At 42.2% G+C, this 11913-nt stretch overlaps 1 protein-coding gene and 1 pseudogene across 3 annotated transcripts; both read right to left on the bottom strand.

Annotated features, from left to right (window-relative positions):
* Positions 1-1634: 1634 nt before the first annotated feature.
* Positions 1635-5919, bottom strand: vps72a (vacuolar protein sorting 72 homolog a). Of its 2 annotated transcripts, none has more exons than XM_040189031.2 (6): positions 5490-5919; positions 3458-3610; positions 3124-3253; positions 2822-2998; positions 2405-2549; positions 1635-2302 (listed from the first exon to the last, which is right to left on the bottom strand). In XM_040189031.2, the coding sequence occupies exons 1-6, from the start codon at positions 5613-5615 to the stop codon at positions 1912-1914; spliced, it is 1122 nt and encodes a 373-aa protein (XP_040044965.1). In that variant the 5' UTR covers positions 5616-5919; the 3' UTR covers positions 1635-1911. The 2 variants fall into 2 exon arrangements, with proteins under 2 accessions (XP_040044965.1, XP_040044966.1); XM_040189032.2 differs by having other exon boundaries at positions 3133-3253.
* A 515-nt stretch (positions 5920-6434) lies between these two features.
* LOC120826595 (leucine-rich repeat and immunoglobulin-like domain-containing nogo receptor-interacting protein 1 pseudogene) lies at positions 6435-10968 on the bottom strand (annotated as a pseudogene). Its single transcript, XR_013450994.1, has 2 exons — positions 10806-10968; positions 6435-8945 (listed from the first exon to the last, which is right to left on the bottom strand). The product of XR_013450994.1 is annotated as a leucine-rich repeat and immunoglobulin-like domain-containing nogo receptor-interacting protein 1 pseudogene (transcript).
* Between the last annotated feature and the right edge of the window lie 945 nt (positions 10969-11913).

The following is an 11913-nucleotide window of genomic DNA, read 5'->3' as shown; positions in this document are numbered from 1 at the left end:
TGTCTTTTTTTTTCCCCTCTAATGAAACACCAGCTTACAGGTAAAGATTATGAAATGGAGGCTGTGCTTTCCTTTCGGCTCAGACAAAGATGTGGTTGGATGCTCAGCTAGACGCTCCGCTTAACATCATCGGGACAATAGAGGAGCAGGAGGAGGAAATACGCTTGAATGCAGCATTGATCCTTCCGGCAGCAACATAACATCATAAATAAAATTTGGTAGCTTTCCTTCAAAAGAAAAAAAGATTGCGCCTGAACCATCTGCTCGAAAGCTAAACTGATATGAATGCAAACTCTGCAATATTTGTACCTAAAACTCAAAAGCAACTCCAGGTTCAGCTTCACGCCGTCGCGTTTTCTGACAGTGTCAAAGTCAAATCTACCGTATGGCTGAAAGACAATGCAAAAGCTTCTCGTCGTATTCAAGGAGATGGATTTCCAACCCTGAAACCTTCGGTGACTAAACATTTTAATTATTGTAGTTTCCCCTCCATGGACGTTTATGCAACACAGGCGCCGGAAGATACAGATTCATGTTCCATGTGAGAGGGGTCAAAGGTGACCAACACTCAGCGGTGCTCAGTCACGCTGCTGCTCTGCTCGTACAGAAATAACCAGCTTCACAACTGCCTGAAACATTTAGAATGGTCGACTGTGGCTCATTTAGATACTGTAATGGGATTTATGCGGAACAAAAGCAGTGCATTTTAAGTAATTGCTTGCAACTGAATGCTTTTTAAACAATTATGTAATTTGTCTTCTGGGAAAGTCAAAAGTTTAGTGACGCATCTCACAGTATCAGTAGAGTGAGGAAGGATCTGAAGTTGTGAGGGGAATCGCAGATGGGATTCATGTTAATATGACGCTGGATGGGTTGTTACAAACTTCAGATTTAATAACATTAAGCTTCAAATATGTACTTTTGTTGGGAAAAAGGAACATTTGTAGAAACTAAATATATCCACAATATAAAAGAAAAAAAGGTGCATTTAATTAAGAAAAATCTGCCAACGTGCAGATGGAGAACTTCTTTGTTTCCGAAGCCAATCTACTCGTGGCGAACAAGCCTCTTAAGAACGGGCCAAAAGCTTCGCCTGTGGTGTTGCTGCTTGCAGCTTTCTCGTGAACCGCTCGTACAAACATACTCGACCCGGCACTTTCTCCGATCTTGAGCCATAACCTGCCAGGACCGAGTCGCAGCTACTCGCGCTTAGAGACAAAGATTAAATACACTCTGGTTGAAGGGGGGGGGGGGGGGGGGGGGGTGATCCTGGATCCCACATTGTTAGTCGCACATTATTTTGCTGGCAGTAACACGTATGTGTTTTTATGTTAGTATCAAGTCACAGACCAGGGAAACACTGACTTGCACACCCATGTGGACGGCGCATACAAGCCTTCACTTGGGTGAAAATACCTGCTGGTTCGATTCGGCTTCCGAGGGATCACATTTTGTGTTGACTCCAGGGAAGTGAAGACCAGCTCGAGATACAGCGGCGAAAGGAAGTGCCGTGAATGAGAATCAGGTCTCGCCCTTCTGCTGCACACGCAGTGAGGTAAGCGACGGACACAGCCACAAAGAGTCAGACAAAGATTCCTCACTTTATGGTAGGATTCAATCTGGATTGTTCTGAGTGTTCTTGGACAATATTCATTTATTTAAAAAAGAGACACCAGAAAAACGTTTTCTGCAACTTACCAACAGATTTGCTTGTGTCATTACGTTACTTCTCATTATGTAATAATGTCAAGTCAACAGACAAACCTGTGCATCATTGCTTCAACTGTAACACGTTTATCACAGACACCGGCAAAATCCAAAAACGTTTTCCCCCCTCCCCCTCACTTCATAGACTCATTATACCTCAACTAATGAATCCAAAACGGACGCATTCGTCATTTCTAAACTCATCTATGTTGCCATGGCGCTCTGCTTGACGACCATTTTCTGGCGGGACGCCTTCGTCGCCGAGGAGTCGAGTCCCGCCGCCGCGCCCGAAGTGTTTGGAAAGCCGTGAGCGGCCACGTATTTGCGGTACGCTTCCCGGATGATGCGGAAGGCCCGCGTGTTGGCGTACGGTATGTCGGTGACCGGGTCTCTGTACAGCGCGGCCTTGTGGGTGACAGGACAGACCTCCTGGACGGGCAGCTGGGGACTCGACTGGCCGCTGTGTGGGAAGGACGCCTCGAAGGCTTCGTCGTCGCTGAACGTTATGTAGGTGCGGGAGCACAGGCCTCCCGCAGGCTGCTGGGAAGGAGTAGCGGGATTCTGCGGCGCCGTCTGAGGGACGTCCTGATCCAACCTGTGAGCAGAAAGTACAGGACGTCAATGCAGTTGAAGCGGAGGATTCTAGCAGACACTGATGTGAACAAAAAGTTTAAGCTGAGCGGCAGGTCACGCCTACCCTTCAACGTCCACGTTTTCTTCTTTTAAAACAGAGTGCGAGACCAGAGGCATCAGGACGGAGTGGTAACGGATGGTTGGTCCCTCAAACCGACGCTTCTTGTGAACTTGTTTCTTCTTGTCCGCCTCCAGACGTTCATAGTTCTCTACGCGCAGAAATTTAAATGAATGAGACCATTAACATTTCCAGTTAAGTTAAATCAGACAAATTCGTATTGGTTGATTCATGAGATTTTGTGCATCTTCTCGCTAAACAGGTGGAATTCAGCTACTGTCTGCTTCCACACAAATCCCACCATCATTATATTTATACTGTCACAATCAACAGACCCATTTTGTATCAAACGCCATGTTCGAGAGGTAACAAACTAGAGGAACCAAAATTCTTTTCACTTAGATCCCGGGACTCGTGTGTTACCTAAAGATCGAATGTTGATCTCTGCTGTTAATTTGGCTTCAGCCAGCAGCTCATCTTGAGTGAGGGGCCGGTCCCGATGGGCACCTCTCCGCCGCCGAGGGGCCTCCTGGCGCTCTTGCAAGCGCAGATTGGTCTTTCGCGTATGTTCACTGGTGGATTGTCGCACAGACTTCCGAGCTAAAAAGGATGAAAGAATAACGCTAAAAAAAACCTCCATAAAAGCATCATGTGATGTTTGTGAGTGTTTACGGATCCTTTACAGGGAGAGCGATCTGAAAGCACTGAGTTAAGGAGAGATGTACCGATCTTACTCTCGCCAAAATCTTGGAATTCTTGTGGAATCCTTCTTTTGAGCTCCACTTTAACTTTCTCTGTCTTCTTCTGTTCTTCCGAGGGTCTTTTTGGTTTTGGTTTTGCCACTTTTATTGGTTCCTTGGATTAAACAAAGACAACAAAACATCTATTAAATTCGAGAATTCACTCTTATGTTCCTGTAGTGTATCTGTTACCAAAGCATAAAGTTAATTTTATGCTGCACTGTCAACTAAAACAAAGTCCCTCAAATACGAATAGATCTTACTTTTAATGCAGTAACGTAATTCAAAATCTGAGAGCTCCTGAAATGACAGTGACTACCTTATATGCTTTAGTGACCACTCGACTTTTCCTTCGAGGTGCATCGTCCTCCTGGTCGCTGTCTGGCTCGTCGCCCTCATCGATGTCGAAGTCGCTGTCCACCTCGTCCTCTGTGTCGGAATGTTCTCCGTGGTACTCATCGTCTCCCGATTCCTGAAAACAAAAAGGACATTATTTAGAAAAAGGCATCTACCTCCAGAACACTACATTTATGGGGTTCTTTAAGTCATATGTGAATGCTAGTTACTGATGGGCAGGTGCCACTGTGTGTGGTAGCTGCTGTCATCAGGGTGTGAATGTGTAAATGTCGAAGCGCTTTGAATGGTCAGAAGACTAGAAAAGCGCCATACAAGTACAGTCCATTCACCCTTTTACCAATTCAGCGATGTGTATGTGTGCTAAGCTGAGGCTGAGACTATGAGATCTAGTGAGGGAGAATCTGTCTTTACTTGCCTGTTCTGGTCAACCTCAACTGCTTAAAGAGAATCACAAGACTGAAAATGAAGATTACAACTCGGAATCTTAATTAAAGTATCTGCAATATTACAGTCCTTTCTCTGTCTTTAAGGGATGATGCATAAAAGGGCTGGAACTGTCATTGAGCATTTGCAAGTTGTCAGTGGTTGAGATAGATCGGGATTATTTTAGCCGTGGTCACAGTTTCTTATGAATCACTTTGGCATGGTGGCTTTGATAACCCCCGCGTTTAAAGGCCTTAGTTGAAGACCGAAGCATCCTTTGGCATGCCTCTACAAAATCCTTTTTGCTCAATGTTAGTTCACATGTATTGTATCTTTGAGCTTGAATGCATTTTACCGCTCTAATTACTGGCTTTGAGCACAATTACAAGAACTACTCACACAATCTAGAGTCTGAGCCATTCTTGAAAAGCCCATCATCTTCTAAATATTTGCCGTGTCATTAGCTGGAGGGACGATGGCCTCAGTGCAGTTGAAGAGGCATTGGGGTGTAAATGCAAACTCTGAGTTGCCATGTTCTCAAGTAAATCTTAAAATGTTGTGATGCTGCAAAAATGCAACCATATAATTTGTTGTCGGCAAAGAACTCTCCAAGCGGCTGCAGCACACAATGCACTCGTCGGCACTACAATCCGCATGCACGCATGTATATCATGTAAAAATGTAGACAATAGTAACAAATTAAATAATAACAGCAGACAACACGTTAGAAACGAAGAGATTTCAAAAAAATAATAACCATTCTACCTTTTGCTTTTTAATAATTTGATGGAGGATGTACTGACTTGATTTCTTAACAATTGGCATTTTGAGCTGGAGTTCTAGCTCATAATGTATGTTTATCAAGATGAATTCTTGCAAATGAAGACTACACTTGATGGCTCAATCAGCACTAACAGCGCTACTGTTGGCATGTACATGTACTGCAATTCAACATCCTAACTTATACTAAGGCGATAGTGTTTAATCTATCAATGAGGAAAGACCGAATATGAAGGATGGTTTTGAACATAAGAATCAACCTACTTTATGTAATTCCTTCAAATACATTGAACATACTGGATTTAAATTCGTGTTCAAATAATGTGTTACCAGGAGCTACGAATAGTTGCATTTAAACTAACTTTGTCATTTGGGCTTTAACAGTCAATCAGAAAAATTCCTGTGTTGTATATTGCAAAACAAACAAGCTTTTATTTTTTCAGACTCACGGTCCAGATAGCAAAAGTAACGCACAACATAAATAATTGTCTTACGACACATTTTTGTGTTCTGTGATAGATTGTGATTAACGTTAATAAAAGGGAACAGCATACATGCCATTTTGTATTAATGTTTAATACAAATCGAAGATTAGATAAAATTATCGACCATAGTCATTTATAAATGGAATATGACTCCATTCGACAATGTCTTCCATTATCGGGAAATCGTTTAATAAACATGAACACCAGCTCTGGTAACGTTAGTCGATCGCGACACAAGCTAGTGGGAGCTAATGTGTTAGCCTACCCTATTTAATCTGTATGGGTCAGTTCGGTTCAGTTACTCACATCGTTGAAGCCTCCATACGTAGTTTTGTAGAAATCATCCTCTTCTTCGGCATCAAGTAATTTTGACATGCGGTTACCCGCAGTCTTTCTGGGCTGCCGGTCTCCGGCCAGAGTAATGGCTGACATCTGTAAACAATGCTAGCAAATGTTTGGGTATCCGACGTTAGCTAGCTAGCTAGCTAGTGCAGCGCTTACTTATCAGTTAAAGGTTATTTTGGGAACCCTTTTACCTCTCGATTCAATGCATTTATCATCAGTTTGTATGCATATTCTGTTAAATTTCGAATACTCCTTAAATGTTGGATTACAAACAAAAAAAGGGTTTGCTAACAGCTAATCCCATACAAGCTACGTTTACAGCTGAGACTTTCTTCTGTCTTCTTGTCTTACATCCGGTGCAACTGTTGTACTTCCGGGGTACGGCGGAAACTTAAAAATTAAAAAAAATAAAACTGCATCAAATATTTATTATATTTATGTGAGTTGACTTGATAGAGTAAACAATTGAACACAACATTGTGTACATGTATAGTTAAAATAGCTTCGTAACGTGTTACTTTATTGAAAAGACAGCTTTGTTAGTCTTTTCAATAAAGTTTTTCTTGTCTATAATAACCGCGTTTTGTTATGTGATCCTGTGTTGACTTGCTTGACTACTTGACGTAAAAATATATGATCCATCATTCCTTAAATGTGTAGTTTGTCATGAACTTGTTTCAAAGGATAATAAATATGTGTTATTAGTGTGCACATTGTCTACCATTATGCAATACTTTTAGCTTAAATATCCCTTTGTTTGTGCTTGTTTCGGTAACACATGCTATTATTAAATTATTGTTCAAATTTAAGGATATACTTGCTTAGTGAATGGGATCTTTGTATCTATATTTTGGGTAAAGAACCACTGAAAAATCACAACAAACTAAAACACAAGGTTACTATATGCTGCTGTTAAAACGAAAACCAATGAAGAGATTTATTGGGGAATTGAATGAAAACACACATTTAACACGTCCAATGAATAATGAGTTCAGCAGTAAGTGACAGTTTTACTGTTCTAGAAAACATTAGAAGTTAGATGTTAGCGGCAAACCATATGTAAATTTACTTCAATATAAGGTTAACATGGTTTACCATCTGAGGTAATTATTTCATTTCAAACAAAGCAGTTCTTTAATTGTTTCCCTATATATACACAAATGAACAAAGGCTTAAGCAAAAAAAACCCATGAATTTATGTCTCTTCATGTTACATGCATTATGCTAATTAAATGTATTGCTTAAAGTAGCTTTACATTCATGGTTTGTTATAGTGGAGCTTGACAGGGATGAAAAATTAAAAAAGAAAAGGACGTCCTCTGCCAGTGTGGATTTTTCAAAAAGTAACCTAAATCCTATTTACATTTATAAGGACTTATACCAGCACAATTTACAGTATGCATTGTATTTACTTTTTCAAAATGTGGGTTCTACCTAACATGCTCTTATTTATATGAGTGAATTAAAAGTCATCCTCTGTTGGATGTCCACATGCTCCAAAATGTCTTTAATTATATCTATGGAAATGGAAATGCAAGTTTTACACTTTAATACCCAAGTCGTACCATGTGAATGTCATATTAGTTTCATGGTGAACCTGTTCTTCTCCACACAGTTGCCCTTTCCTCCGTTACTGCTTGCCACGGTGCTTCGCGGGACATATGCTATCGTGGCTGTGTGCTTTATTTGCCCTTTACTCTTACTCCAGAAGAACATGAAGATGAAACATACGCTGACGGAGCTGAAGAATGAAAGAAGTCCTATGGTTGCAACGACTAATAATGTCCTTACATCAAATGTGATGATCTGATTTCCATTGACACCCGGAGAAGCGGACGGAAAGGTGAACCAACCTTTAAGACGGAAGGGATTTTTAGAGGACGATGGAAAGACTCGCACGTGAAGGCTGACGGGCAGGCTGTCGTTTCCCGCAGCATTAGATGCCACGCAGAGATAAGCACCACTGTCTTGAGGTTGAGCATAGTGAACCTCCAGCGAACCATTGGAGACAGCCCGTATTCTACCAATGGGAGAAAGAGTTTTTAGCTGAGGGCTTAACCAGGTGACAGATGGCACAGGGTCACCTTCTGCAATGCAGTACATCACCGCCGTGTGTCCTTGGTCTACCTTCACTTCTTGAGGTTTGCGGTTGAGAATACGAGGCGGCCGACACGTGAGCAGGCCCGGTAGCTCCGCTTCGGTAAAGTCGAGAACATACCGTCCCTGCAAATGAACTGAGGTAGAGCAAGTTGGTGGATTTCCACCAAAGTCCAGATGCTGTCGCCTCGGCACCACCCACAGCAGGCGGCAGTCGCACGCTAGTGGGTTGTTGTCAAGTCCCAGAGTTCTTAGGTTGTCCACTGAATGGAAAGCTCCCGCCTCCAGTGTGGTGAGAAGATTTCCAGATACATTCAGCAATTTGAAATGAGCCAAACCCTTAAATGCCTCGATTTCGATACGCAGCAAGGAGCAGCCCACCAGATGGAGCTCTCGGAGTCTGAGCATGTCTCCAAACAGGTTCCCGTGAATGTCGGTGATCGGGTTAAAAGAGAGGTCGAGGTATACGAGATATACAAGAGGGTGTAAAGGGACGTAGGGGACCGCACTGAGGTTACACTGTTTGATGGTTAGAGACGTAAGATTCAGACCAAAGAGACTGTTCGCCGCCAGGGTCTCCAGCCAGCGGGATCGAGTGATGACCAGTTCCTTGAGGCGCCCCAGTTGACGGAAAGAGTAGTTTTGCAGCGTGGTGAAGCCCAGTTGGTGAAAATGAAGACTTCTTAAACCACTGAGCTGTGTGAGCGCCTCCGTCGGCACGGCGGTGAGGTTGCAGCCATCGAGGTGCAACTCGTGCAGACTGGTCAAGCCTGCGAAAGCTTGATGAGAAATAAAAACTAACTCATTATCTGACGCTTTAATTAACTGAAGGGCAGTGAGATGCCGAAAAGTAAAATCTATAAAAACAAGGATCTCATTGCTGCTTATGTCCAGTAACTTCAGTTTCGGCAAACCAGCAAACACTCCGACAGGAATGAGCTTCAGGCGGTTACGAGCAAGACGCAGAGTCACCAGTCTTTCCAGGCCGAGAAACGCTTCCACTTCCATTACTGCCACGATGTTGTCACTCAGGTCCAAATCTAAAAGCTGTGGCAAACTTTGGAACTTCCGTTGCACCAGAGCGTTGATCCTATTGCGTGTTAGGTTTAGCAGTTTAGTGTTTGGTGGGAGACCGTCGGGCACTCGGGCCAGTTGGCTCCCGGAGCAGTTCAGCTCCTGCAGCGCGGCGTTGCAGCGGCAGGACTGTGGACACGGCGGCAGCGTTTCAGAGGACAAAGCCACGCTCACTGCCAAAAGGTAGACGACTCCCCAGCACAGCCATCGGAGGACGGCGATCCCCTCAAACATCTGGTTGGCTTCCTGCAAGAGAGACACAGCTGAGATTGGAGTGAAGTGTCATTTTGGTAGAAATGGGGGGAAATATGACTTTCTGCAGCACATAGATGAAAGAGCTGAAGATGTGATTGAGTGCGTTTATCCGTTTTTTAAAACATGAAATGAATGGTGTATTGTATTGTATTGTCCCATCAGTTTTATATTTATGTGGTTTGCATTTCTTGAATATTGCAGGATGATAAACCACAGAGGTAACAGTCATTCATCCTGGAACAGCCTCCGTGATCAGACCAACACAGTCAGTGCATCTTTAAAGGCACCTATTAACTCATTTGTCTTCTCCGGCTCTATCTTGGTTTTTAGCTGTAATAATTCTACTTCTCCTCTCTGTATAATCCCCCTCTCTTTCTGTCTCTTCTTCCTTTTAAGACCTTTTTTGATTTATGTATTCTCAAAGTTATAAAGTTTCCTTGCCTGTTTTCCTTGCAAGGCACCGCCTCCATTCACTCACAACCACCAGAGGCAGAGTGAAAAATACTCCTTGACTTTTATTACATTTAATATTTTAATATTTATGTTTATTTAGCTACTATGGTGAATTTGAAAGTATATTCCAAGGTGAAATATCTTGTGGAGACTTGCAGAATCTATTTAACAGGATTATAATGTAAATGTAGAGTTTGACATTGCAGATTATCAAGGTATCTCTATCGTTACTTGTCACTCGTCACATTGTCACTTGTTCGATTATTTTTTTAATATTTTGTAACTTTTAAAGTATTTTTAATTTTTAACTTTAACTTTATTCTCTTATTTTATACTAACCCATAGCCTTATTCTACTAACCCATGCATTAGCGTTTCATTTTATTTTATTTTATTACTTGTGCACTGCTGTCTTGTCTATTGTTACACTGTCTACTGTCACGCACCAACCGCCAAGACAAATTCCTTGTATGTTTGACATATTTTGGCAATAAATGTTTCCTGATTCCTGATTCCTGATGTGAACCCTCACTAACCCTCACTAAATTCACCACTAGGGGGCAAAAGGAAATAAGAGATACATTTAGGGTCAATGGTTCACATAATATTCAGTTTGTATTGACATATATTATGAACATGTAAATAAATTGGATTTCTTTTAAGTTGGAAACCAGATATAAAACTGACGGGAGGCCTGTAAAAAGATCTTAGGGATCCGCTCATAAAAATGTGTGACTTGCTGAAACACGTTTAAATTGCCAACAGAGTGTTGGTAAAAAAGTGCGATGCCACCCTCAGATCTCTGCACATGTTGTTGTGCTGAACGATGCAACACTAAAGAACATGTGAGAAGAGAGACAGGCAGAATGACTACAGCCCTGATGTATGCAATATTTACAACAGTGCAGGTTATGAAAGAAAGTAATGCTCAATTTAAAAGTGAATTTAGATAAATTACTGATCAACTTTAAAACCATGTTATGAGTAAATAAGAGATCCTAACTTATTTTTCATTTAAATGATTTGATTAAAAAAGAAAAAAACACCTTGATAGTGTAATATTCACAGAGCGCATTTGGGAGAATGTCTTGTTGTCTTTAACATCATACTTTTGTGTCCTAAGTGGTCCTTTTTTTCTCAACATAGCAATGGGTGAACTGGGGAATACTGTCTGCCTGCTGTTGATGAAATCAGCTCTCCAGAGCACCGAGTGATGGAGACTGACTCCTCCTCACCTCCTCTGGGAGCTCACCTGCTCGAGACTGAAAACAGCGTACAAAGGTGAAATCACAGCTATTTTCTGTGGATTCGAGAGCTCAGCTGCAATATCATTCTGAACTTAAAATGCTCAGAATAATGTGTGGAAGGGAGCAAATGAAAATGAAGTATTGTAACTCACCGGCTCTTCAGTCTGGAGGGCTTGTCATCGTGATAGCTCCATTCTCCCAATTATTTTGTAAAAAAGAAAAGAAGCTGATTTGCAAGTGGGTTTTTCTAAATTTTGTCACTGAAAAAATTACAGACACAAAGACAGAGAATTCAAAAGAGCAGAGCACATCTTCAAAATCTTTTATTGCTCAGAAATAAATCCAGATGAACCCTGCAGTGGGAGAGAAATAGAAATACATATCATAACAACGGAGCTTCATCCTCCCCTTCCGAAATGTCCAACGCCCGTAGGAGCGTACAGAAGGTTTGGTTTCCCTGTTGCTTCGCCGTCCTCATGGCAACAACAACCTGGCTGTGGACGCGTGGGTGCTCGGAGCATGCTGGGGGATTATATACACCAGCTCCTGGACGGCCTCCAACACGCTGCACTGGATGACAGGAGGGAAGCACTCAGGTCAGCCAAATGCTGAGATTTAGGAGCAAACACCAGATGGGAAGGAATTCAAGCATTGTCACTGGGAAATAAAGGCACGTCTGCTCTGTGGTCTGTTGGAGTCGTTTCAAAGTTTGATGTATAATAATTGACGTTGAGCTTCATGAATATAAGGTGTGTAAATGTAATCGGGCAACATGTTTATTGTCGGAATTTCCGTTCTTGCTAAATCTGCTTCAATGGTGGGTGAAACTGAATGAAAAGTGCTTCATATGAATGAAGTTCAGGTGTGGATTTGCTTGCTTAATGTACACTCACATGCACGATTAAAGTTTTATCTTTTTAAAGAATCCGAATGGCCTGTCTCTCTCCTCAGCTGTAGGGTTATGAGGAGTGTATGTGGGCATCAAAGGTGCTTGATCACCAAAGAAGAAGAAGAGCTGCTGCTGAGTCAGGAACTTACCATCTGGTACCTCAAGGAACCTGCGGTCATCAGCGAATCTCTGCCCAACCCCCGGAAGAGAAAACCAGTAACCAGCGCCAGTTACAGCCTCGGCCAAGTCAGAGTTCCTAAATGCATAATAACCTCGTGTATATTTGTCACCCTTGTGCGTTGTCATTGCTGCTCCCTGTAGTGGTGACAGCTGTGACGTCTCCGGGTAAATATCTATTTTTCATTAGACAG

This window comes from Gasterosteus aculeatus, chromosome 10 (assembly GCF_964276395.1).
Source record: "Gasterosteus aculeatus chromosome 10, fGasAcu3.hap1.1, whole genome shotgun sequence".
NCBI classification, from domain to species: Eukaryota; Metazoa; Chordata; class Actinopteri; order Perciformes; family Gasterosteidae; genus Gasterosteus; species Gasterosteus aculeatus.
This window is presented reverse-complemented; position numbering and strand designations above follow the sequence as displayed.

Excerpts from the sequence above, each read along its gene's own strand:
- vps72a (XM_040189031.2), bottom strand. The coding sequence starts at position 5,615 with ATGTCAGCCATTACTCTGGCCGGAGACCGGCAGCCCAGAAAGACTGCG. Across the intron at positions 2,999-3,123 it reads TTTTGGCGAGAGTAAGATCG|CTCGGAAGTCTGTGCGACAA; the intron begins GTACATCTCTCC and ends CATCCTTTTTAG. Across the intron at positions 2,303-2,404 it reads GAAAACGTGGACGTTGAAGG|GTTGGATCAGGACGTCCCTC; the intron begins GTAGGCGTGACC and ends TTCTGCTCACAG.